This window comes from Emydura macquarii, unplaced genomic scaffold (genome assembly GCF_026122565.2).
Source record: "Emydura macquarii macquarii isolate MOO-44397 ecotype Brisbane River unplaced genomic scaffold, CSIRO-AGI_Emac_v2 contig_1363, whole genome shotgun sequence".
NCBI classification, from domain to species: domain Eukaryota; kingdom Metazoa; phylum Chordata; order Testudines; family Chelidae; genus Emydura; species Emydura macquarii.
In genome coordinates, this window is record NW_027131500.1 from 16,909,018 (window position 1) to 16,936,316 (window position 27,299).

Sequence of the window (27,299 nt, forward strand, 5' to 3'; positions counted from 1 at the left end):
GCCCCTCCCCCATCTCAGATACTGGCCTCTTCCTCAGCATCACCAGACCCTCATCTGCGGTGCTGCTGGACTACTTTAAGGCGCACCAGGATCTATTGAAAAGGGTTGTCCCAACATGGGCGTCAAAATAGAGGAGGAGGACGAGCTAATTGACTATTTTGGATATTGGCCTCGGCAGCTCCCAGTAGTGGGGCCCTCCCCCGGTCTATGCGGGGGTTGTTAAATTGGTCAAGGCTCTGTGGCAAACCACGGCCTCCCTGCCCCCCACGTCTAAGAGGGCAGAATGGAAATATGTACCGGCAAAGGAGTTTCAATATCTGTACACCCATCCTGTTCCGGGATCCCTGGTGGTCACAGCCACCAACGAAAGGGACAGACGGGGAAAGTCAGCTCAACCCCTAAGCATAAGGATGCAAAAAGACTTGACTTGTTTGGCTGAAATATTTATTCCATGGCCAGCCTGCAGCTACAAGTGGCGAACCACCAGGCGCTGCATGGAAGGTATCACTTTAATCTCTGGCAGTCGCTGGATAAGTTCGCGGACTCATTGTCCCCTTCTTCCAAATAGGAGTTGGAGACCATCTTGGAAGAGGGGAGATTTGATTGCCAGGGCATCTCTGCAAGTGACTTCCGACACAGAGGACTCTGCAGAGAGGACAATGGCCTCGGCGATATCTATGAGGTGAGCATCATGGCTGCAATCCTCGGGTGTCTCATCAGAGGTCCAGCAGTCTATTCAGGACCTTCCCTTCAATGGCACGGCCCTCTTTGCTGAACAGACAGACTCCAGGCTGCATGGCATGAAGGACTTGAGGGCTACTCTGAGGTCCCTTGGCCTTTATACACCTTCTTCTAGGAGGCACTTCAAACCCCAGCATGAACAGTGGTCTGGGGATTACCCCTGCAGAGACTCCTATAAGAAGAACCACAAAGATTACAAAAGGCACCAGGGCCGCACGTCGTCTGCCAGCCCTCAACCGGGCTCTGGCTGTCATAATCAGGGTGGAATGCAAGCCTTTTGAAGGTACGCCTGAGAGCGACCTACCAGTTCTACCCATGGATCCAACCCCACTTCTCTTTCCTTCCCGTTTTCTCCCTCCCTGGGCAACTGTAACATCGGACCGATGGGTGCTCAGCACAATGGCTATTGGTTATACCCTCCAGATTGCCACACCCGCTTTCCCACGCATCCTTCCCATCCCTCTTCAAGGACCCCTCTCACGAGCAACTCCTCGAGCAGGAGGTGCAAGCACTCTTGCAGGTGACAGATATTATAACCCACATTTCAGCTCACCCCCTCACAACAGTGAGGGTATGCCTCAGCCTCCTGGGCCACATGGTGGCCTGCACCTACGTGGTTCCCGAGGCCAAAATGCACCTCAGTCCCCTCCAGATGTGGTTGGCGTCGGTGTATTCTCCGGTCAGGCACTACCTGGACAGGATACTCATGGTACCTTCAAAAATACTTACCTCCCTGGTATGGTGGTCGAGTCTGGGACACATCCTCTTTGGAATGCCCTACGAAGCGCACCAACCATTGGTAATACTGATTTCTGATGCCTTGGACCTGGGATGAGGAGCTCACATTGGTTCCCTGAAGACCCAAGGCATGTAGGTATTGGGGGAACTGCAGTTACACATCAATATCAAAGAGCTCAGGGCAATTCGTCTAGCCCGTGCAGTTTTTCTACTGTATCTTGCCAACAAGGTGGTACAGATTCTCATGGACAATACAGCCTCCATGTACTATATCAACAGACACAGTATGGCCTGGTCCCCAGCACTGTGTGAAGAGGCTTCTGGGACTTGTGCATCAGTCACAATATTCACCCAATAGAAGTTCATTTCCCAGGAGTCAACAACTCTTTGGTGGACCATCACAGCTCTTACCACGAGTGGTCCCTCCACCCGGAGGTAATGACTTGCATCTTCTAAAGATGGGGCAATCCCCGAGTGGACCTCTTTGCCCCTAGGGCCAACAGGAAGTGCCATCCCTTCTGTTCTCGTCAGGGACTCAGTGCAGGCTCCATCACCAATGCTTTTCTCTTCTCCTGATCGGGGCGCCTCCTGTATGCCTTCCCGCCGATACCTTTGATCCATGAGGTCCTCCTGAAAGTGAAGAGAGACAAGGCACAGGTCATCCTTGTAGCACCAGCATGGCCCTCACAACATTGGTTCGGGATGCTTTTAGAGCTGGCGGTACCCAGGCATTGGACCCTACCACTGCAACTAGATCTCCTCTCCCAAGGTCAAGGTTGCCTGCTCCACCTGGAACTGACCTCCCTTCCTCTGACGGCATGGATGCTCCATGACTGAGTCAGGAGGAGCAAGCCTGTTCAACCCAAGTTCAGCGCGTGCTCTTGGAGAGCAGGAAGCCATCAACCAGATTGGCTTATAAGGCTAAGTGGAAGTGCTTCACCTGCTAGGCGACTGAACGTGGCATGTCCCCAACAGAGGCATCAATCCCAACAATTTTGGAGTATCTGCTCCATCTGAAACAAGGGGGATTGGCCTCATCTATCAAGGTCCATGTAGTCGCCATATCCACTTTCCACCCTTTGGTGGAAGATAGAACAGTCTTTTTGCACGGTATGATGGCCAGGTTCCTTAAGGGACTAGAAAGGCTTTTCCCACCAATAAAATAAGGGAGCCTTCTCCTCAGTGGGATTTGAACTTGGTCCTCTCCAGGCTCACCGGACCCTCCTGTCAACCCATGGCCTCATGCTCCCTTATGTACCTGTCCTGAAAGGTCGCCTTTCTGGTGGCTATTACGTCTGTCAGGCAAGTTTCAGATATCTGGGCATTAACATCAGAACCACCCAACGCAGTGTTTTAAAAGGACAAGGTCCAACTACGCCTGCACCCGACCTTTTTGCCTAAGGTAGTCTCTCATTTTCACCTTAATCAGGACATTTTCCTACCTGTCTTTTGTCCCCAACCTCACAGCTGCAGTGAAGAGAGGTGCCTGCATTCTCTTGATGTGAGATGGGCTCTGGCATTTTACACTGACAGAATCAAACCTTTTCGTCGTCCTACACAACTCTTCGTGGCGGTTGTGGACCGGATGAAGGGTCTGCCAGTTTCCTCGCAGCGCATTTTGAAGTGGATCACAGCCTGCATCTGACCCTGTTATGAGCAGGCTGGAGTCACGTCTCCGGTGTCCTTGACAGCCCACTCAGTGAGAGCGCAGGCATCATCTGCGGCCTTCCAAGCGCTTGTCCCCACACTGGACATCTTCAGGGCAGCTAATTGGTCATCAGTGCATACCTTCACGTCCCATTATGCCTTGACGCAGCAAGCGCGGGATGATCTGGCTTCAGTAGAGCGGTGCTTCATCACATCCATGAACTCCTGCCCGCCACCGGAGACACTGCTGGTGAGTCACCTAAATTGGGAATGGACATGAGCAAACACTGGAAGAACAGTTACTTACCTTGTAACTGTTGTTCTTCGAGATGTGTTGCTCATGTCCACTCCACACCTGCCCTCCTTCCCCTCAGTCAGAGTTCCAGCAAGGAAGGAAGGAAAGGGAGGGAGAGCCAACGGCGCCTGTATGTGGGTGCATGATTTTGCCGCTGCAGGGGGTGCTAGAGATGGCTCCTACAGGTACCAGTAGGGGAAAAAGTTTTCTGGCACTGGTGCATGTGGTGCACACACACGCCTAAACTGGGAATAGACATGAGCAACATATCTTGAAGAACAACAGTTCAAGGTGAGTAACCGTTCTTTCTGTATGCTTATTGTATTGCCAGACTGACTTTCTTACCTTCCTTCTCTGGTAATGCTTCCACCTTGCCTTTGTGAGCTACATTATCCCATAAGATTGCAATGATCTTTGTGGTTTGTGCATAGAGATGAAATCACTGATGTAGTTAAGTCCTGACCCATCTTGACTTTGAAGTTCAAGAACAGGGACTTTAACTGGCTGTGACAAGTGTTGCAACTGCATGCAGTATCTTTAGGGAAAACCTACTCTATTAAGCTCTTGTATCACTGTGGGCTAGGGTTTGTATGTATGATTGTGTTCTACTCCAAGAAGAGGGCTATCACTGCTCTTCAGGAACTAAAACAGTGGGGGGGGGTTTGTTAAGGTGAAACCCTCAAGTTATAATCCCCTCCAGAGAGGTACCATGCTGTGGGGATTTGCATATTCTCATTCAAACTGGGTTTCCAGAGTCTTGGAAGACTGAGACAATGCTTTTGTCGTTAAAAGGTGTTTAAACTGATGCATGGCTGCCTTTTTGAAACGGACATGACCATCTGTCCAAGGGAGGTCCCCCAACCCTTGCAGAAGGGTTGGAAGGACTTCGACAGACTAGATACCCATAAGACCGATAGGTGACTTCTAGTAAGCTTTTAGCAGGCACATAGGCATTTTCACTTCTCATTTTTTATCTTCTCTGTAATGCTTTTACCATAAGAATAAATGTGCTTGCTTCAAAAGAGCCGTGTGGTAACTTGTAATTGTTGGCAGATACAATATTCATAGCCCTCACAGAGAAAGCAATGGCCTTTAGACTGGCTTGCTTGCCCTGTACTCTGATATTCCAATGGGCATGGATGTTTAGAAATAGTAAACTGAGTTGGGTAAGAATAGGTGTGACTGGTAGTTCTTGCATACACTTTCAGCAAGATAGCGAAGGGCAAAAAAAGTGAAAGTTAATATTGCAAGTTACAGTATATACACTTCTAATTTGTACTCTTTTTGTAAATTTGTTTTGTGCAGATATGTGGAGGCTTCAAAAGCCATAGCAGAGGAGGCGGATACAGCAAAATTGAATTCTGCTGCTTTGACATGCCTTTTAAATATTGCCGCTTGTAAACTGAAGGTGTCAGACTGGCAGGGTGCCATTGAAAGTTGTTGTGAGGTAAACTAAATTTAATCTTTTGATTAGCAGAAAGTGATTTGGAAAATAAGAAACTAAAAGGCTTCTTTCAAAATCAGGTTTGGAAAGGCTCATTTTCCTATAATAAATTAAAGGAAGGCAGGAAAGTCTTTCGTGTAAACCAGTTTTAATATACAAGTTTACTCATTTTTGGCAGGCTGCTTACTTGTTCAGAGGAAATATATTCTAAAATATTATTGATGTGACTCCACTAATAAGTTACTCCTTATTGGAGCTAGAAGTGAACTATGCTTCTTACTCTGTTTTAGTTCCTAGGAGTACTGTTAATTTAATCCTTGGTTCTATACAAATTATCTTTCAGAAACAAGGAATTCTTTTTATAGGTATGTAGCATTCAGCAAGCTTTCCCTCACTCTTTGAATCAGATTTCTAGTTCTATTTTACAAGTTAATTGTAATGACGGATACTTCAGCTAAAAGGCCATCCATGTTCAGCGATGAAGTGAAGGCAGCAATTAGTAATGAAAAAGCAAAATAACCAACTGAAAAGGGGATAAATAGCAAATTGATGTAAATTGGAAGCTCTGATGTGCAGAAAATTGATAGGGAAAACATGTGGCTGGCAGGGTTATGGACACATAGGAGTTAAGTTCGAGGAACAAAAGAACACCTATCAGCAGTATAAGCCCATTACTAGATGGAGCTCATAAATTATTACTGATGAAACAAGGCAGAAGTGTTCAGTAAATGTTACATATTTGGAAAAAAGCAGAATGATGTAATCTTAAAGATGAAGTACTTTATAGCTCATTAATAATTGAAGATATTGGACAACCTCTAGTAGGTTGTCTTTATTAGTTGGTCACCCACCTTGTCTCTAACATCTACTACAGATAAATCCTTTAAAATCAGCAGGCCCAGATAACTTGCACTCAAGTCCTGAAAGAGTGAGCTGAGTTGATTTCTGGTTTGCTGATCACTTTTAATAAATGTTGGAATGCCAGTGAAATTCCAGAAGACTGGAAAAATGCCAATATTCAAAAACAGGCAAGCAGGATGACTCGGGTAACTATAAGCCAGCTTGCCTGACATCAGTCCTGCACAAAATAATGAAGCGCTGATACAGGATTCAACTGATAAAGAATTAAAGGATAGGAGTAGAATTAATGCCAGTCATTATGATTTACTTTTTAAACCTGATTTCATGCTTTTGAGACTACAAATTTAGTTGATAGTTAATTACATAAATGTAATATTTAAACTTTTATAAGGCATTTGACTTAGTACCACATGACATTCTGATTAAAAATTAGTAATATAAAAATCAAGAAAGCAAACATTTAATGGACTAAACTGTCTAGCTGACAGATTTCAAAATAGCTGCCAATAGGAAATCATCATCAAATGGAGTTTCTAGTGGGATTCTACATGGTTCAAAACTCAAAATAATCTGGACAAACTGGAGAAATGATCTAAGAAAATAGGATGCAATTTAATAAGGATAAATGCAAAGTAATTCACTTAGGAAGGATCACAAGCTAAACATGAGTCAACAGTATAACACTGTGGGGGGGGGGGGGCGGAGGGAGCAAACATCATTTGGGGATGTATTAGCAGGAGTGTTGTAAGCAAGACATGAGGAGTTACTCTTCCCCTCTACTCTGCACTGATTAGGCCTCAACTGGACTATTGGGTCCAGTTCTGGGTGCCACATTTCAGGAAAGATGTGGACAAACTAGAGAGAGTCCAGAGAAGAGCAACAAAAATTATTAAAGGTCTAGAAAACATGACCTATTAGGGAAGATTGAAAAACTTGGGTTTGTTTAGTCTGGAGAAGAGAAGACCAAGGGACATACATTTTCAAGCACATAATAAATTGTTACGAGGAGGAGGGAGGAAAAATTGTTCTCAACCTTTGAGGATAGGACAAGAAGCAATAGGCTTAAATTGAAGCAAGGGCGGTTTAGATTGGACGTTAGGAAAAACTGTCAGGGTAGTTAAGCATTGAAATAAGTTGCCTAGGGAGGTTGTGGAAATTCCATCACTGAAGATATAAACAGGAAGAAAACAAAGAAGAAGTGGGACCGCTAAGCACTGAGGATGGGGTGGAGGTTAAGGATAATGTAAGCATGGCCCAATATCTAAAATACTTTGCCTCAGTTTTTAATGAAATTAACGAAGAGCTTAGGGATAGTGGCAGGGGGGCTAATGGGTTTGAGGATATGGAGATAGAAATTACCACATTGAAGTAGAAGCTCAAACTGCTTAATGGGACTAAATCAGGGGGGCCCTTATAATCTCCATCCAAGGATATTAAAGGAACTGGCATATGAAATTGCAAGCCCATTAGCAAGGATTTTTAATGAATCTGTAAACTCAAGGATTGTACCATATGACTGGAGAATTGCTAACATAGTTTCTATTTTTAAGAAAGGGGGAAAAAAGCAATCTAGGTAATTACAGGCCTGTTAGTTTGATCTCAGTAGTATGCAAGGTGTTGGAAAAAAGTTTGAAAGAGAAAGTAGTTAAGGACATCGAGGTTAACGGTAATTGGGACAAAATACTATATGGTTTTCAAAAGATAGATTGTGCCAGACCAACCTGATCTCCTTTTTTGAGAAGATAAGATTTTGTTAGACAAAGGGAATGCAGTGGATCTAATTTACCTAGATATCAGTAAGGCATTTGATACGGTTCTACATGGGGAATTATTAGTTAAATTGGAAAAGATGGGGATTAAAAAAATATGAAAATTGGAAGGGTGGATAAGGAACTGGTTAAAGGGAAGACTACGAGTCATACTGAAAGGTGAACTGTCAGGCTGGAGGGAGGTTACTAGTGGAGTTCCTCAAGGATCGGTCTTAGGACCAATCTTATTTAACCTTTTTATTGCTGACCTTGGCACAAAAAGTGGGAGTATGCTAATAAAATTTGTGGATGATACAAAGTTGGGAGGTATTGCCAATACAGGGAAAGACCAGGATATCATACAACAAGATCTGGATGACCTTGTAAACTGGAGTAATAGATATAGGATGAAATTTAATAGCAGAAAGTGAAAGGTCATGCATTTAGGGACTAATAAGAACTTTTGCTATAAACTGGGGATGCCATCAGTTGGAAGTGATGCAGGAGAAGGACCTGGGTGTATTGGTTGATCACAGGATGACTGAGCCACCAATGTAATGTGGCTGTGAAAAAAGCTAATGCATCAGGCGAGGTATTTCCAGTAGAGATAGGGAAGTGTTAGTACCGTTATACAAAGTGTTGATCAGTCCTCATCCGGAATACTAGGTGCAGTTCTGGTCTCCCATGTTTAAGAAAGATGAATTCAAACTGGAACAGGTACAGAGAAGGGCTGCTAAGATGATCCGCGGAATGGAAAACCTGCCTTAGAAGAGAAGAGTCAGAGCTTGACTTGTTCAGCCTAACCAAAAGAAGGCTGAGGGGAGATATGATTGCTCTCTATAAATACATCAGAGGGATAAATACCAGGGAGAGAGAGGAGTTATTTAAGTTCAGCACCAATGTGGACCCAACAACTAATGGATATAAACTGGCCATCAGGAAGTATAGACTTGAAATTAGATGAAGGTTTCTAACCACGAGGGGAGTGAAGTTCTAGAACAACCTTCCAAGGGGAACAGTGGGGGCAAGAAACTTAGTTGGCTTCAACACTGAGCTTGGTAAGTTTACGGAAGGGATGGTATGATGGGACTGCTTAATTTGGCAATTGACTGATCTTAGATAACTAGCAGTAAATATGCCTAATGGCCTGTGATGGGACATTAGATGGGGTGGGTTCTGAATTACTACAGAGAATTCTTTCTGGGTGTCTGTCTGGTGAGTCTTGCCCTCATGCTCAGGATTTAACTTGCCATATTTGGGGTCGGGAAGGAATTTTCCCACAGGGCAGATAGGCAGAGGCCTTGGGGGGTTTTCGTCTTCCTCTGTAGCATGGGGACGGGTCACTTGCTGGTGGATTCTCTGTACCTGGAAGTCTTTAAACCATGATTTGAGGACTTGAACAACTCAGTCACAGGTGAGAGGTTTATTACAGGAGTGGGTGGGTGAGGTTCTGTGGTCTGCGTTGTGCAGGAGGTCAGACTAGATGATCATAATGGTCCCTTCTGACTTTATAGTCTGAGATTTTTAAGAGCAGGATAGACAAACACCTGGTAATTCTAATCTAACAATGATAATTCCTAATACTGCCATAAATGCAGGGGACTAGACTAGATGACCTCTCAAGGTCCCTTCCAGTCCTAGGATTCTATGGCTCGTAACCAGGCCTGATGCCAGTCAATATTTTCATCAATAATCTGGAAGTCAATATAAAATAATTGTTGATAAAATTTGCAGATGACAGACACCAAGATTGGCAAAATGGCAAGTGACAGGGTAGTCTTACAGAGCAATCTGGATTGCTTGTAAAATGTCTCCATTCAAAATTTAATATAGCTAAATGCAAAGCTATACATGATGAAAAAGAATTTAGTCCATACAGAATGAGGGGCTGCATCCTGGAAAGCAGATTCTTTTTTTAGGGGTTATATAAATAATATTATATTATATAAATAATAAATAATGCATCATGAGCTCCCAGTATGATGCAGCAGCAAAAAGAGCTAATTTGATTCTTCAATGTACAAATGGGAGATATAGGAGTAAGGTGGTTTTACTGCTGGTATGTGGCATTGGGGAGACTGATACTGGAATATTTCATTCAGTTCTGGTATCTAGATTTTAAAAAGCCATTAGAGGGTGCAGAAAAGAGACACTAGAATGATTTGAGGATGAACTCTGTTCATCAAAAAGATTGAGAGATGATTTGATTAGTTTACAAGTAGCTTCAGGGGGAGAAAACAGTGGGTACTAAAGGGTTCTTTAATCTAGCAGAGAAAGGCATAAGAACCAATGGCTGAAAGGTAAAACCAGACAAATATAAATAGGAAATAAGGTTCAAATTTTTAATAGAGCATGATTGATCACTGACCCACAATACCAAGGGAATTTGTGGTTTCTTTATTCCGTGATGTCTTTAAATCAAGACTGGATCCCTTTCTGGAAGATATGGTTTAGCCAAACAAGCTATTAGACTCACTCCAGGGGTTACTGGATAGAATTTAATGGCCCGAGATACGCAGGAGATCCGAGTGGATGATCTAATAGTACTTATTCCTTAAACTCAATGAATCCATTATTTAAGTAGTTAGAAAATTTGCAGTTATTATACAAATCCCTCCTTAATCCCACCATCCCTGAATTTTTTGGGATAGGAGCTGCAGCTGCTTGTTGGCCCATTGCTGTAGACCTGGTATTAGCACTATTAATACAGAACACATGAAAATGTGCTAGAAAAACCCTGCTTATAATATTACTGCAACCCAATTGATGGTGCTTTAATTTAGGTTAACTTTATTTACAGGCAGTTTACCCTTAAAATAGATTGGTCGCTTAAGCATGGGTTTTTTTGTGCTCTTCATGTTAGCTGCTTAAGTGTGTGCTTTTTGTGTTCTTCATGTCAGCTGAAAGCTTTAGAGTACCTTGATGAATACTGTATCACTTTTATTCATTTTGCAGGCACTTGCAATAGATCCAGCAAACACCAAAGCACTTTACAGACGGGCTCAAGGCTGGCAGGGAATAAGAGATTTCGATCAGGCATTGGTAATTACTATTATTTTTTTGTTGTTTAAAGGATCAATTAATCATCTACTTACTTATTTTTTATTTTTTGTTGAAGGTGGATCTTAAGAAGGCTCAAGAGATAACACCTGAAGATAAAGGTAAACTGTCAGGCTAATTTTAGCAATGTGGTATATATTCTCTTTAGGAGAGTTTTACATTAATTCTACGTAAGAATCAAACCTGATAAGGACTGGCGATGTTTTCATCTTGTGAAGGCACCTGCTTCCTAGAAATGGGCAAAATTTCAGATTTTCAGAATCGACCCCTATCCTCTATTTGCACCTGCAGGGTAGAGAACACAGAGGAAGTTGATACCTGTCCATCTTCCCCTAGTGTGTGGGGAGAAAAGGCTTTGGTGCCAGTCCCTGTTTTATATAGGAGAGGCATTTGTTTTCATGGGTTAGACAGTTCTGCTTCAGTGAGAACTAATTTGGGTTTGTGTATCCTTTGTCTCCAAAAAATCTGAAGTTCCTTTCTGGTCTGATTAAGATTAAGCAGAGTAGAATGGACTCTTGAGCTCAGGAATTCTGGGTCACTGCTGCTCACTACTTCCATTCCTGTGAGCTCATTTATCCTATTCTGCAACTGAATGAAAAAAGCAGTCTGGGAGGGTTTCTTTTGCTATTATACACCTTGATAACTGCCTTATCTGAATAGAATGCAGGTAGAAACATAAAATAAAACAAAATAAAGATGGGTAACCGGTATAGTGCTGTGAGGTAACTTTAGAGGAAGCGGAATGCAGTGTAATTTATGGTTTTATTTTCTTCTTAAACAGCTATCCAAACTGAAACAATCAAGGTGAAACAGAAGATAAAGGCTGAAAAGGAAAAGGAAAAAGCAGCATATGCTAAAATGTTTGCTTGAGTGAAGGTTTTTTCCTCTTAGTTTATGCACTGAATGACTGACTCATACAGTAGAAGTGTTTACAGTGTATGGCAAGATAGCAGAGACAAGTGTTACTTCTGTTATCTGCCCCATACTTCTGAAACTCCAGTTTACAGTGTAAATTTTGGAATAAAGGTAGAAGTTAAAGTTTGGGTTTTCCAGTTTTTATAGCTAAAGTGACTCAGAAAATAGTAAGACAATACTATAACCGTATTAGGGGTGATAATGCTGAAGTAAAGTATTCTCCCATTAATTCCTTGACAAAAGAAAGTCAGACTTTCCTAAAGTAGCATATATGCATCAGCACCAGTGCCCATTATGGAGTAGTGCTGTCTAAAATGAGTTTATGAAATGTTTACAAACTGTTTAGTTGTTCACACAAAACTAAGTTTTATGGCAAAGTAGCTTTTATTAAAAGTTTCTTCCCTTGAAACAACAGGGAGCTTGTTAAATATTTGCCTGTCTAGTTAATGCAACCTGTGAAAGCAATGATACAGTATTTCCCCACTTGGACTTATTTGCCCTAATGCAAGTAGAAATTAACCAAAAGTGCACTTATAGAACAGGCAAGAAAGGGGCAGAAAACATGCATTCACCATAAATAAGATTTCACTGTGTTTAATTTTCACAACCCCATGGTTCTGAGGCTTTCCATTGAACTTTGGCAAGAGCTTGAAGATCCAGCATCAAGTTGTAAGTCACAGAAAAAACTCTTGGAGATGTTGTACTTCTGTCTTTGATACAGTAACAAGGCTAGGGTCTGTCTCACTGCATGAACTTCGCATTCACTATTTAACATAGTGGTCAATGACATTTCTTACCACATAGTGGTATGACATTTAGATTGCTCAGTAACCTCACCTAATTAACGTTCAGTCAGTGATACATGCTATGGTGTAACTAAGCCTATGAGGTTACAACATGTCAAGGAAGTCTGGATAGGTTTGATCAAATTTACATTCCATTATAAGCTGGTCCTCCTCCACCTTCAGGTACTACCCAGTTAATATTCTGGCTTGGGTCTTTAATATCACATGTTTTGCAGTGGACACAGTTCTGAGCATTTATCTGCAGCCGTAACCCTTCTCCTGTTTCCAGAGGAACATATTCATAAACACCTGCGAAGATGGGAATGAAATGTCACTGCAGTGAATAGATAAGGAGTATACATTTTGGAATGCTTAGACCTAGAGTTAAAGGATCCTATTACAAACTGCTGCCCTCTTTGAGGGCCATTATCTTCTGTGACTTTACCAGCTAGGGACTTCGTTGTGCAGTGCAGTTGTTGTCTCTTGTACAAGCGTATTGACAATTGCTTTGTCAGAATAAGCATTCCCCCCCCCACCCAAAAAAAAGAAAAAAAAGTTGGCTCAGGAAAGACACTCCCTCTCCGGGCAGCAGCACCAAGGGAATGTCTCCAGAGCACAAGCAGGACCTGGAGAGGCTCCAGCTGCTGCCTCTGCACAGTTGATGCTGCTTGCTGCCCAACTAGAACTGGCGGCGGCAGCAGCACACAGAAAGCAGCCTGCATATGCCCCAGCAGCCTAGGGAATGAGCTCTGGGGAGAGTCAGCAGCTTGGTAGCAATCACAGCCCAGCCATCGGGAGTGTGTAACGGGGTGGGGGCCAAGTAGGGTGCTAGAGGGGGGTAAGTAAGGGTGTGTTCCCAAGAATGACAAAACGCAGTTGGTGATCATCTTAAAAAGTTTGGGAGAAACAGCCTTAAGGAACCAAAAGGAGTACTAGGGCAGGTCACTTCCCCTATTGAAAAAATTTAGTAAAAATGTTAGTATCTTTGTGTCCCTCACTTTGCAAAGCTGTTTTAGTTTATTCAACCACTATTAATTTTAATTACCTACCTGCAGGACAGAATCTCTGTTCTGGCCCATCATATATAGCTAAATTTTTGTTCACAGGGACACTGTCATCCTTCAGAGTCAAATGAGGAGGTTGGTCATGTTCATGATTTGTCCCACTTAGAGCCACAGAGGACAGGAGATCAAAACTGATTTTTCCATCAGGCTTTGGATATTCAATAGGAGTGCAATCTTTGGCTGGCTTTAGCTGATCAGAGTCTAGCCCTAAAGTAATTTTGAATAAAACAATATTAATTTTCCTAGTGGGCAGATACTTAGTTGCAATTAATTTGCAGTTATCCAAACTAAAAACTAGAATTTAGAATAAGGCAACTGTGGCTAAGTCTCACATTATCTTTGCAAAATGTTCTATGGAATTCTTAGCCACAAATGGTCATAGTTGTATCTCCAAAGAAAGATTATCTCCAGGAGTGTAGTCCACCAGTGCCTCCACTGAACTACAGCAGATCACGGATTCCATAGATACAGAAAACCACCACCTATAGACCAACCACTATCTTTCTACATTCTTCCTTTTAACATCTGACTTGAGTAATAACCAAATCCAACATTGCTTAATGCAAAAATAGAAGAGAGCATATGACAGATAAAAAATGTACATTTGTATTTTCTGAAAGAAATATTACCTGGATGTTTTAATGTCCATGGTTCCATTCCTCTCAGTATCCAATAAAATATACCAGTGTAAATCATTCCTCCATATACACCCAATATTCCATGGCAGGAAGGTCGGATATTCCTAACAGAATAGAGCTCTTTCCAAACCCAGGATTTCTTCAAGTTTTCTTCATATTCAGGCACATCAAGTCCTAGTGGTAATATACATTTGTTAGATGCTTACTGCATAAATTCAGGGAAGATTAGGTCCTTGAAATAAGAATTTGTAACAAGTTGAAAAACGTTTATTCGCAATGGATTAAATATTTTGCAAAGCATAAAGATCAGGTTTTTTTACACAACGAAAACCAGATTTAGACCCATTTATAATAGTGTATCTAAATTACTAAATTTTATATTGCCACTGAAGAAAATGAGAAGTTATAATTAAAGCCTAAACTTTTCAACTAAAGTACAGCTGAATCCTCTTAAAAGGAGGAGTCTTTTCTGAAATACAATTCTAACTTTCTCAGACACTTTCTGTAGGAGGCTCTAGTATATTTGTATACCAGATCAAAAAAAGCAGGTAAATTCAGTTTTCAAATATTTATAAAACACAGCAAGTGGTGCTTCAAGCTCTTTTGTTCAGGAATAGAACGCTCCCAAGCCCTTATATAATACCCTTTTAACAACTCCTTTGGCCAAGTGGTAAGAGAAGAGAGACTTTGGACTAGGAAACTGAGAATACACAAGACTATAGTGCTTCAGCACCATGATGTTTGATTGGCAGATTTCTAGAAGCCTGCAATTTATAGGAGGTCAGACTAAATGATCTCATGGTTCCTTCTGACTTTAAGCACAATAAGTCTAGGAATACTCTGAGAAACGTTAAACTTTCAGAAAGGTAGTGTTTCAAAGGCAAAACGACTGAACAGATGACAATGAGGACATTACTAGGGGATGCCAATGCTGTAAATTCATTTTAGACTCTAAGGTGCAAGCTAAACTGAGTAATCCACCTATTATCTGAGCACCAGGTTTTCCCATTTTAAACTCAAAACCTTTGAACCATAGCTTCAGAAGTTATACAACCATGAGCACTCTGTCTAACACTTTATTATACTATGCTAAATGTAATTCCACTATAGCAGACCATCTTTTAAGTAAGGCCTGGAGAAAACAACTTATTTAAGCAAAACTCCAGATGAGACATTTCCCCCAGTTACTAATGTTATATGGGAATGGATTCTGAAAATACATAGCATTTATGGAATAATCTATACCAGTGGTTCCCGTAAGGTCTTTCAGAGTGGCCCATGGCTCCCCGCGGTTCCCCGCTCACTGGCTGCAGAAGGGAGCCCCTGCCTAAGTACCAAGGCGGACTGCATTGCCAGTGCAGGCTCTTTTCAGCTGTAGCAGAGAGCACAGCAAAGCACTCTACCTGGCTCCCTGCTGGAGCCAGAGCGAGGGGAGCACTGACCTCCTATCCCCCTGGTGGCAGAAAGGAGCCACTGCCTAGGGACCCAAGTGGAAAGCAGAATTTCCCTGCTGCAGCCAGCTGGACAGGAGATCAGCGCTCCCCTCCCTCAGCTCCAGCAGACAGCAAAACACTCTGCCTGGGTCCCTAGGCGCTGGGTTCCTGCTGGAGCCAGAGGGAGGGGAGCACTGATCTCCCATCCCCCTGGTGGCAGAAAGGAGCCACTGCCTAGGGACCCAAGTGGAGCGCACAGTTTCCCTGCTGCAGCCAGGGGGATGGGAGATCCTCCTTGCTGAACTTCCCTCTGGCTACAATGGGGGAAGATGGGGGCTGCTGGCGGAGACTGGTGGCCCATCAGGGTTGTAAAAAATTATATTTGTGGCCCTCAAATCAAAAAGGTTGGGAACCACTGATCTATACTAAAAGAGCCCACTACTATACTATGCACTGTTCTGCCACAGATTATGGTCTGAAACAATTTTATTATCTACATGCATGGGAAACAGTTCTGTAACCAAGTTAGGAAACACTATTTTCCTCTCCACACTGACAGGAGGTCTATTATAAAATAGATCCCCATGTTCATAGAAGAGAACAGTGCACTAAAATGGTGGGCTTGTTAGTGCAGATAGTCCCTAAATGTCTTTTTTTGCTTGCAATATTAAGGAAAAGCTGGAGAGTCCAGTTGCTAAAGACACCACAATAGTATCTCACACTACAGACTTTTTACATGAATAAGAACTTGGGAGTTGTGGGGAAACAGCTGTCATTATAAAGTATAGATTGCTCAAACAATCTACTTGAATCACTATGGCTAACTCCAGAAGGGCTCACATTCTGGATAGGTCAGTGGTCTCTATAGACATCTGCAGACACTGCCATCAAAGCTTTTAAAAGAACAATTAATGCATAAAGAAAGCTTCACAGTACCCTCTCTCCTTTTGATGAACCATAAAGCAAACAGTACAGGGAGACTATCTCAACATCTGCTTACTCTAGCACTTAGGTAAAAAGTGAAGAAACTTCAGGTCACATTTAATATGAAGTACACACTATCCTTGCATTAAAAGGAGACAAAGGTTAAAAGTTCTATTAGAGTGGGGAAGGAGGTAGTTACATACATTAATACTATAGTTCATAAAAACTTAAAACTCCATTTACTTTTTCCCATTAATGTTATGAGGGTTTTGGTTTTATGTGTATTTCCCTCAGCTGGGGCAATGAAAACAGACTAGTCTTTCACCTTTGTTATTTTTCAGTCTTTCACTGTCTGGTTCTGCATTAATGCAGTAATCCATTGAAAACACTGCAGGGGAATTTATGAATTTAAACAAAAAAACTTCCTACAGATTTTTTTAAGTCATGAAAGCGGATCTGTTAAGGTTTGCAAAAACAATAATTGACATATACATTGTAAATTTTAGGCCTAATCTTCCTGAATGTCCTTTTTCTGCTCCAATCCAAGGGCCAGATCTATTCACAATAACCAAACAAAACATTCTGAATCCATTCTGTTTGTTTCTTGTATGTGTTCTAATTTACTATATCAATTTTCTCTTAAACCAACTCAGAAAAGATGGTTTGTTTGGTTTTAAATAGTCCCTTCATATTCCAGTAGATGTTTCAACTGAACATAGAAGCCAGCTACAAGTTTAAATAAGATCTTACCTATGGTCTTTGATTGGAGGTTTTCATTAGTTAGTTGGTTGAAAACAGCTTCTGAAGCCAACATGCCACTTTTCATTGCAGTGTGCGTACCTTTGATTTTAGGAACATTCATGAAACCAGGACTGCAACCAATTAATATTCCACCAGGGAAAGTGAGTTTGGGTATAGACTGAAGAGAAAAATTCAGTGAGTTTAAGATATGTATTTTTTTAAATGAGCATGTATGATGAAAAACAAATTTGGCACCTGACCAGGTCCTGAGCAAATAAGAGATATCAAGGCTAATAGTGCAGAATGTCATGCCTTTTGTTTAATCAAATTGAAGTTTGGAAAACAAATTAGAACATAAGAACTGTCATACTGGGTCAGACCACTGGTCCATCTAGCCCAGGATCCTGTCTTCTGACAGTGGCCAATGCCACGTGCTTTAGAGGGAATGAATATAACAGGTAATCATCAAATGATCCATCATGTTGGCTATTCCCAGCCTCTGACAAAGAACAATCGCTGCCTATCCTGGTTAATAGCCATTGATGGACCTATCCTCCATGAACTTACCTAGTTCTTTTCTGAACCCCTTTATAATCTTGGCCTTCAATTCGATCTCTTGGTTTGCTATTTCTCTCTAAATGATTCCTCCACTGAACAGACTATGATAAAGGTACTCAGCAGGACCTTCTTCCCCCTTCTGATCTCCACTTTAAATCTACTTTAGCAAGAGCTCTGTTAGGCTTAAAAGCATGTCTCTTTCACCAAGAGAAGTTGGTCTAATAAAAGGTATTACCTCACCTACCTAGTCACTACTTTAATAAGAGTCAAGCTTCCCTCCTCCCGCAGTAACTATATCAGTCTATCTTCCTGTTTAATTCTCAAGACTGTGTCCTCTTAGTTAACAGATTGACTTTCAAGACATTATTGAGTTTGGCACTAAGTGCCAGTTCCTTTAAGGATAAACGTTGTGCAGAGACCAATAATGGAATAGTTGCTAGACACATTTTTCCCTCTGCCTTTCTTCTGCGAGGTGTAATATAATCAAGTAGAGAGTGTCACTTCTGCGAAATTTGCCTGTGGGAAAGTAAGCCTCTAAAGCTACATCCCTAAAATAATAAATGATTCACAAGTATGTCACATGCAGCAGAACAGACCAAGAAATCCCAACAAGTATATTTAACCATATTTGGATTATCTGTGAAGAGATTTTTTTTCTTGCTCAGTTTGAATGCCTACAGAGGATAGTTAGTAAAAGTTAAAGAGATGTTACAACATTCCTCCCTCTTCACAGGGCAGTGTGTGTTGTGTGCTGATTCTCCACTCAAGCTGTGAACATGGTGATTGCCTTGGTGAAGGCAACTGGGCTTGGGGGACAGACAACATAACAGCAGTTTTTGAACCTTCAACTGGACATTTTTTCAGATGATGTCCCTAATGTAGTTACATAGCTAAATACAGATTTCATGGAATTAAATGCACTCATTACATCCCGTGTTCACGAAACCTTTCGAAGAAATATACTGTAAAATACCACTATCACTGTATTATAACTAAGTCTGCTTGGCATAGTACCAGGGACAATAAAAGTGACTTCCTGGCTAATTTTTATTAAATGTATTTTTCCTGTTCCATCTGTCTTTTCCTAAATTTTGCCAATTCCCATATTATCTTCCTGTATCAGTGCAAATACTCTCCTTTCAAGGAACATAATGGTTAAGCCACTTTACTATAAATCATCACTAGATCTCCATTCATATATAATGAATGCCACAAGACTGTCAAGCAGATAGTGCTCTGGAGCACTCCAGGTGTACTCATGGCAGTGTTACAGATATGGGAATTTCCTGCAATTGTTTTGGGAGATCTTACTGTATTAAATTCATGTATCATTGTAGGCCAGGGACTGTGTGTAATTCCATGAAGGAGGATGGCCACAGCCTTCTAGGAATTAAGAATAGTTGGTGGTGATTAGGCAAATTCACTCAAACTGTAACACCTCCAAAGAGGTGCCACCACTTGGAGAGGCTTGGTTCAAACTGGATTCTCCAGAGACCAACAGATAAAGAAAGGAATTTTTGGATAAAATGCCTCTGTTTTTTTAAACTGACTCAGGGCCTTCTTTCTGATCCAGCAAACAGAACCTTTTGTCCAAGATGGGGCTCCAATCCTTAGGAAAAGGTTGGAAGGGCTGACACCTTCCAGAGCCCATGGCTGGAGCTGGGGGAAGAGGGGTAATTTCTAGTAAGCTTTTTAACATGCATGTAGTTGTTATTGTTTTTAATGTGAGTTGTCTGTAATATTGTCACCATAAGAATAAATGGGCTTACTTGGAAAGGGCTGTGTGGTAACTTATAACTGTGGGCAATTATGCTGTTTATAGCCTCTGTGGAAGGAGCAAAGTGCAGATGCTGGCCTGTTTAGGCAGTCTGATGGCAGGAATAATATAGGGTAAGCAGCATTAAAACCCCTGGTCAGTAGGGAGAGAAGCATGGGTTTGCGCCAAAGAGAGGTGATGGTTGAGGAGCCGGAAGCCTAAAAGTGGTGCTCTTGCTAGACCTTGGGAGGGGTAACACAGGTGCAGCGGCCCTGAACTGTGACAGTATGCATGATGCTTAGAAGTATGAGCAGGATAGGGCCTGAAGGCAGTAACTATATGAAATATATGCTAGCAGTTCTTATTGCTAGTAGTATGAAACTTCATGCACATTTTTGTAAACAATTGTTAGAGTTGAGGGGGAAAGATATCATTCCAGTGAAATTGGGGGACATATCGCAGAATCATTTTTCCCAAGCATCTGTAGATAGCTGGTGAATAGGGCAAGGGAATCTTAGATAGCTGGGTGAATGGGCGGGAAATCAGCAGTTAGCTTACAGGCCATCCAAGTTGGATAGAAGCATGGGCCACGCCTGGTAATGGCAGTCTTGCTGCTGTCATAGAAGTTCCATGTTATAAGTAGTAAGTTGCTGTCAAAGAACTATGGTAAAAACAGTAGCAGTCTCAACGTAATCAGCAATCTTCTTTAGTGGTTTTATGATGATGGTTTGTGGCCCTTTTCAGCATAGGTTTGCACCAAACCTCTAATATCCATATGAAACAAAAACAAGAGAAAGCAGTGGTATATCCTTTCAGGTCCTGTACCCATTTTTAAACACCATTTTTTCAGTCTCCTACCTACCCTTTCCCGTTTCTCTTTTTTGACCCAAATTTGGGGGAGAAGGGAATATATTTAGCGTCATGTCTTTAGGCAAAGATGTTTATGTCGGGTTTTTTTTGGAACCAATGTCTACAATGTGGAAAATGTCAGAAGTTGGGTGAATAAAAGATATTACCTCACCCACTAGAGTCTCTACACCTTAGTTTAAAAGCACACATGATCCCTTTTGTGTTGATTTTAACAGACAGATTCAGCACTAAGCATTAAGAACACTTCTTGAGAACAGGGATATTTTCAGATTCCTTGAGCATGGGAATTTTTATTAGGGGGCTCAGTTTGACAGCTGATTAGATTTATTCCTTTGCACATTTTCAAACAAACTTAGAAGTAGGGATAACATATTTGAAATAGAGCTAGCATAAGTCATGATTCTACTTTTTCAAGCAACAATCCAGTTTTCTTTTAATTCACTGTCATTCTGACATTCAAAATCTGTCTCTCCTGTGCTGTCAGTGACACCACCTTGCTGGCACCCAGAGCGTGGAAGAGGAAGCCATTTGACTCAAATGCAGAGGAGAAAAAAACTGTACCAAAGGAGAAACTGGGACTGGCTGGGGAAGAAGACTGGGAGCTAATGAGGGAAACAGAGAGGGGAACACAGTTTGGATGAGGGGAGACTGGGGCTAAAAATCAGTGTGGGATGGGGAGCAAGATCTGATGAGATGGGTTGCAGGAGGTGGGTGGAACTGGGACTGGTTGGGCCAAGAGACGAAAGGGGTGAAACAGATTGAATGAAGAACACAAGGATAGAAACTTTCACTGTGTGCCAGCAGGGATGATGGGAGATGGATCAGACAAGAAACTGGGGAAGGGGGAAACGACACTAGGACTGGCTGGGCAAGGGGACCGGGACTACAGAACTAAAGACTTTAGTATGCAACTTATCACTTTGTACCAGATGTCTGAAGGCTAGCTAACACAACACCTATTTTTTAAAAAGGCCAAGGCGATCCTGGCAATTACAGGCCAATAAACCTAATTTCAGCACCAGGCGAGCTGACTGAACCTATAGTAAAAAACCAGAATTATTAGAAACACAGAAAAACATGATTTGTTGGGAAAGAGTCAATATGGCTTTTGTAAAGGGAAATCATGCCTCAATCTATTAGAATTCATTGAGGGAATCAACAAACGTGGACAAGGGTGATCCAGTGGATATAATGTACTTGGACATTCAGAAAGCCTTTGAGAACATCCTCCACCAAAGGCTGTGAAGCAAAGTAGGCAGATGAGATAAGTAGGAAGGTCCTCTCATGGATCAGTAATTGGTTAAAAGATAGGAAACAAAGGATAGGAATAAACGGTCAGTTTTCACAATGGAGAGAAATAAATAGTGGGCACCCACAAGGATCTGTACTGTTCAATATATTCATAAATTGGAAAAAGGGGTGAACAGTAAGGTGGCAAAAATTAGACAATACAAAATTCAAGATAGTTAAGTAAAGCAGACTGCGAACAGTTACATAGTGATCTCACTAAACTGGAAGACTGGGTGACAAAATGGCAGATGAAATTCAATATTGGTAAGTGCAAAGTAATGCACATTGGAAAACATAATCCCACCTATACATAAAAAAGATGGGTTCCTAATTAGTTGTTACCACTTTAAACAAGTCATCATGGACAGTTCCCCAAAAACATCTGCACAATGTGCAGGACTCAAAACAGCTAACAGCATTTTAGGAACCATTAGGAAAGGAATAGATGATAAAACAAAATATCACAATGCCACTATAGAAATCCATGATATTTATACATGGTACTTTGAATACTGCATGCAGTTCTGGTCACCCCATCTCCAAAAAGATCTATTAGAATTGGAAAAGCTGCAGAGATGGGCAACAAAAATGATTTAGGGGAATGGAACAGCTTCTATATGAGGAGAGTCTGCAACTGTTCAGCTCAGAAAAGAGACTACTGGGGGGAGAGGGGAGATCCTATAGAGGTCTATCAGTCATGAATGGTGTGTTGAAAGTGAGTAAGGAAGTGTTTTTTTACTTTTTCACATAACACAAGAATTAGGGGTCACCAGATGAAATTAACAGGCAGCAAGTTTAAAACAAACACACACCACACAGACAATCTGTGGAACATATTGCCGTGGGATATTTTGAAGGCCATGCGTATAACCAGGTTAGTAAAAAATTAGATAAGTTTATGGAGGATAGGTCCATCAATGGCTATTAGCCAACATGGTCAGAGATGCAACCCATGCTCTGGGTGTCCATAAACCTCCAACTGGACAACAGATGATGACTCAATAATTGTCCTGTTCTGTTCATTCTCTCTGAAGCTTCTGGCACTGGCTGTAGTCAAAAACAGGATACTGGGCTAGAGGGACCATTGGTCTGACTCAGTATAACCATTCTTATGGCTAAGACGAGAAGCCTGAGGAGTGGAGATTGGGACTGGTAGGCAAGGGTAATGGAATTGGTGCAAGGATCCAGGATGGGAAAGAGATAGGACTGAGCTATAAAGAGTGGTAGAGACAGAGTGTTGTGCCCATTAGTAAATGCTCCTCTCCAGAGCATGAAGGAAGTTGGTTTTTTTTAGTTTGCTTTTTTAAAAAACATAAGAAGTTACACACGAGCTACATAAAACGACTTTGCAACCCTAAAAATGTTCAAGCAATCAAAAGTTAGGAAATGCCAGAATTAAGGTTACTTGCTTGTGTGACCTTAATTTACCCTTCTGGTGTGTGCGCATTATGCTAAAGTCTTTAATTGCATGATCACATCCTTTTTCCCCGTGGGTTCTTGCCTCATTTAGTGTACGAGATCGACCTGCTCTGGGAATGAATCAGGGTTGTGTAGTGAAGGAGGCTGTTGTCCATACGACCCTGTACCTCATTAGTTGCAAAAGGTGGAAGGTGTATAGTGAATGAGACAATGGATTGCAGGAAGAGAAACGATGGTCTCATGGTTAAGGCAGTTGAATGCTGCCCTGGGATAACTGGATTCTATTCCTGCCGTATGATATTGGGCAAGTCACTAAAACCAAACTTTTCAAATTGCATGTTCCTCATTTTCTGGATGCCCAACTTGATACAATGTGATCTGATTTGCAGAAGTGCTGAGTACTCACAGCTGCAACTAAAGTCAATGAAAGCTGTGCTTTGAACATATAAAATACTGTATAATGCTAAGCACTCTAAAAGTTCAGGTCCTAGGTGTCTCAAATTGGGGGCCCAAAACTAAGACACTTAGGACACTTCACTAATCTCTACACCACAGATCCATTATCTATAAAATGGTGATTGTACCTTCCCCCCCCCCATCTCACAAAGGTATTGTGAAGATAATTTGTTTGTTACGCCCTCAGACACTATAGCAGGGAGCGCCACAGAAAAGCCTTTGAGGAAATAATTCTGTCTTCAGAGCAGAATCTGAATAGTGTGCAGAAAATAAGGCACATTATTTAACAACAAGGATACAAAAAAATATGAGCTACCTGCTCATTAAGTGAGCACCATCCATCCTGTGCAATAAATGAGGCAGGGGAAAAAAAATGTTATGTAATTCAAGACTATCATAATGCATACCCATAAGGGGACCAAATTAAGATTGTACAGACAACCTTAATCCTGGCATTCCTTAACTTTCAGGTGCTTGATTATGCAACCGTAGCACTCTTTTAACGTAGTTATGTGTGACAAATTTGGAAAACTGTTGTGGGTAATTCTGTGTATCCTTCTGTATGTATGAGGCAATATCTTCACCAAAAAAAGAGAGAAGCTAAGAGCTATGGTTCCACTTACATATGAACATAGTTCTGTACTCCATTGTGCTAACTGGTCAAAGACTTCTACTACAGGTACTATCAAGGCACCATATAAATTAGTATAATTACTCCAGACAATCCCCATTCCTGTTCCTATGGACATTTTATTTCCAAATGATTCAATGCGGCATTCTTAAAGACAGCAAGCATGCCTTTAAAAGGCACACTCCTTGAAGAGTCGGACAGTTAAAATTAAAGATCAACTAGCAGGTTTTAACATATGGAAAGGTAAATTCCATTTAATATGGATATAAAACAAATTACATACAATAAACGAAGCTTTGCACTAGGAACTGCACAAAGTAAGTTATACATTATTCAAAACAGAGGAAAGGGGAGAGATGGGTTCAAGAGCAGGATATTCAGCTGAACGAACTCATGGTCAGCTCTGAAAAATGTCTATAGCAACTGCCTTATTCTCTCACCTATACTTTTCCAGAACTTAGTCACATAAATTGGCATAGCCCAAGGCAAAGATGCACATCTGGTAACTTCCTCCTAGCAATAAATACAGTATCGACTATTCAACTCACTCTTTGCTGGTGTATACATTTTGCTGTAACACAGACACAAGACTTATTCTATGACATGCTAGTTTAATAGATAGCATGGTGTTTTCCCAAGGTCAGGCAATACTCACAGAAGTTGATTAATTCATTTTAGAATGGCCAATGAGACTTGCTGGTCCCAAAAAACTTTGCTTTCTGTCTGGAAATTCCTTTTGTTCTTATTCAATATTTTATTTCAATGGACACTTGCCAACAGACAAACTGAAGAAATTTTAGTTTAGATGTTATAAGCATGACTAGGTCTTGTTACTATGGCCAGAAGGAATTCAGGATAGTCTAGTAACGTTACCAAAAACCCCTCAAACAAAACAAAAGTCCCACATCCCAAGCAAAGGCACCTTTACCTGAAAACCGCCTTCATTCAAGGCTCTGGCACCATAGGCAATCCTTTTTCCACCCTCTAAAGTGGGCTCCACACTGGGATGATGCTTCCATCTCTGGAACTCTTTAAATGGGTTCAAGTAGGGATTTTGATAATCTAAACCAACCTTTAAACAAAACAATAAAATAAAACATGCCATTATGAATATTAAAACATGAACATTACAACAAAAGAAGGTATTTTATGCTCCTACATTAAAGTGCCATATCAACATGATATATTAAGTCCATTTTCATGTTACATCAAATTCAGGATCTTTTCATTACATTCAAGATGCGAGAAGCAGCCAAACTACATTCATGTCCTACTTCAGACAAATTAACACTATGCTCAGAACCAAGTCAGAGGTCTTTGCTACAAAGCTGTCCCAAAAGGATCTAACCAAGTTGTAACCAGCTGCCATAACTGAGCCGAAGTCCAACTCCACTAGAAATAAAATCATCATAATAAAACTGCCTCATTAAATGTGGTTTGCCTGAGCGGCGCAGATGAAACATAACTTTTTTAAAGTCATATTTCAAAACTGTGCTCTGATTACTAGATATTGCCCAGGGGTTTCTCCTTCATACCTAGTTAGGAAGTAGAGTTTCGGCCACTCACTGATACATTTTTCAAGCACTGCTTTTACATGGCTTAAAGTTGAGTCAATTAACATTTCCAAATGAGTGAGGCAACCATATAAAGCAGCAAGGGAGTAATGATATAAAAATAGAATGAAAAGAGACTTCACCAGTTGACTGAATGCCCAGGAATTCATATTTTACATTCAGTTGAAAGCTAGTGCAAAAACGCATCTTGCATTTTTCTAGATGTGGTCAAGTTCTAACTTTGATATATTCCTGACAGCAGCAATTCCAGAGGCATGATCCTTATGTCAAAAAGCCCTGTTTCTGGCTCCTGCAAGCTTCACCCTTGGGTCAATTAGATTCATGGTTTTGAAAAACAGAAGGACATAATGTGGGGGTGAGAGAGAGAGAGAGAGAGAGAGATCATGTTTTAGATAACTTGGCTTAGGCTACTTAGGGAATCCTGATTCCATCTCAGAGTCTACTCACTGCCAGTGAAATTGACAGCCCACCATACTTAGACAGCAGATAACTACTTTCTTCATCAAATTTGCAAGGAGCTTTCACAATTAAGCCCTATGTACCAAGAAAATCTATTGCAAAATAAGCGAGGATGTGAATTTAAAACAGCAATTCTGCACTAGCTCCCAGTGTGGACTCTAATTCTATACTAAGTGCCTTTGTGCAGTTTAGCTAAAACGATTAAGCTAAACTCCACAAAGTCACTCTTAGTATGGAATATGAGTGGTCACATTGGCAGCCAGCGTGGAGGTGCTATTCTGTGCTATTTCCTGATGTACACAAGACCTCTCCCCCGCAATTACTGCACAGCCAAGGCTTCCTCGGCAGTGGAGCTTGGGCTGAAGGTGGAGCTGGGGGAAGAGGCAAAGCTGGTCTGGGGGTGGAGAGGGAATGAGGGCATAACTAAGTAGGGGCAGGGTTGAGCTGGGGATCAAGCGGGACTGAAGGTGAAGCAGGATGGGGGCTGAGCAAGGTTGGGGGTGGAGCAGGGCTGGAAGCATGGCGCTCTCTCCCCGCCTCCCCATGGGGGCTGGCCCAGGCCCTGCGTTTCCCCCAGAAGGTTCCTTTGCGCCCCCTGGGGGTCATGCCCCATGGTTTGGGGACCACTTGCTTAAGGCAAAGCCCTTGTTGCAACAGTTTGGCCTGGAGGTTATGAACGTGCAGAGGACAGAGGCAAACAAAGGAAAACAGGCATGAGGTGGAGAAGTTGTTTATACTACTTAAATAGGAGGGAACACATTTATCAATGATCAGCACAATAATGCAAGAATCAACTATCAACAAGCATTCTGAAAAAGCTGACATGGTGTGCCTATGTCTTAACACATGCAACTGGTCACACAAACTCATTTACAATTTTACTTGACACCTATCTAGCTCTTCTTACAGGTGAGGCAGGTAGCGACACCTGTAATTATGGTTGCCTGGCACTTCCCACTGTAAGACTGTTGCTTATATATTTAACTATCTGGGCTGAAATTTCCAATGCTTGGTGCCTGGCCTTGGGTGAATTTCTTTGGGAAAATTTTCATATAAATGATTTAGCAATTCTCAGAATAAAGTTAAAGAAAAATACATAGTTTTTTACATGTTAAAAAATTTGTACAGCTGTTTGTTGAGAAATTCTAGCACCTTGTGCTTTAAAGCAGGGACTTAAAATTTGGCAGGGAGTTCACCCTGGTGTCAGGGACTTGCTGCCTTTTGTTCTCCCCATGAAAATATGCTAAAATTT

At 41.5% G+C, this 27,299-nt stretch overlaps 2 protein-coding genes across 2 annotated transcripts in view; one reads left to right on the forward strand and one right to left on the reverse strand.

Moving 5' to 3' along the window:
• Positions 1-11,575, forward strand: part of PPID (peptidylprolyl isomerase D) — a 40,361-nt gene extending 28,786 nt beyond the window's left edge. Inside the window, exons 7-10 of the mRNA XM_067551826.1 lie at positions 4,727-4,868; positions 10,430-10,516; positions 10,593-10,635; positions 11,316-11,575. Of these exons, the coding sequence (XP_067407927.1) occupies positions 4,727-4,868; positions 10,430-10,516; positions 10,593-10,635; positions 11,316-11,404 (361 nt within the window). The 3' untranslated portion in view covers positions 11,405-11,575. The remainder of the gene's footprint in view (positions 1-4,726; positions 4,869-10,429; positions 10,517-10,592; positions 10,636-11,315) is intronic.
• ETFDH (electron transfer flavoprotein dehydrogenase) overlaps positions 11,278-27,299 on the reverse strand; it is a 29,540-nt gene continuing 13,518 nt past the window's right edge. The window contains exons 9-13 of the mRNA XM_067551824.1: positions 24,943-25,086; positions 17,044-17,212; positions 13,928-14,110; positions 13,284-13,505; positions 11,278-12,543 (exon numbers count right to left, since the gene is read on the reverse strand). Of these exons, the coding sequence (XP_067407925.1) occupies positions 12,380-12,543; positions 13,284-13,505; positions 13,928-14,110; positions 17,044-17,212; positions 24,943-25,086 (882 nt within the window). The 3' untranslated portion in view covers positions 11,278-12,379. The remainder of the gene's footprint in view (positions 12,544-13,283; positions 13,506-13,927; positions 14,111-17,043; positions 17,213-24,942; positions 25,087-27,299) is intronic.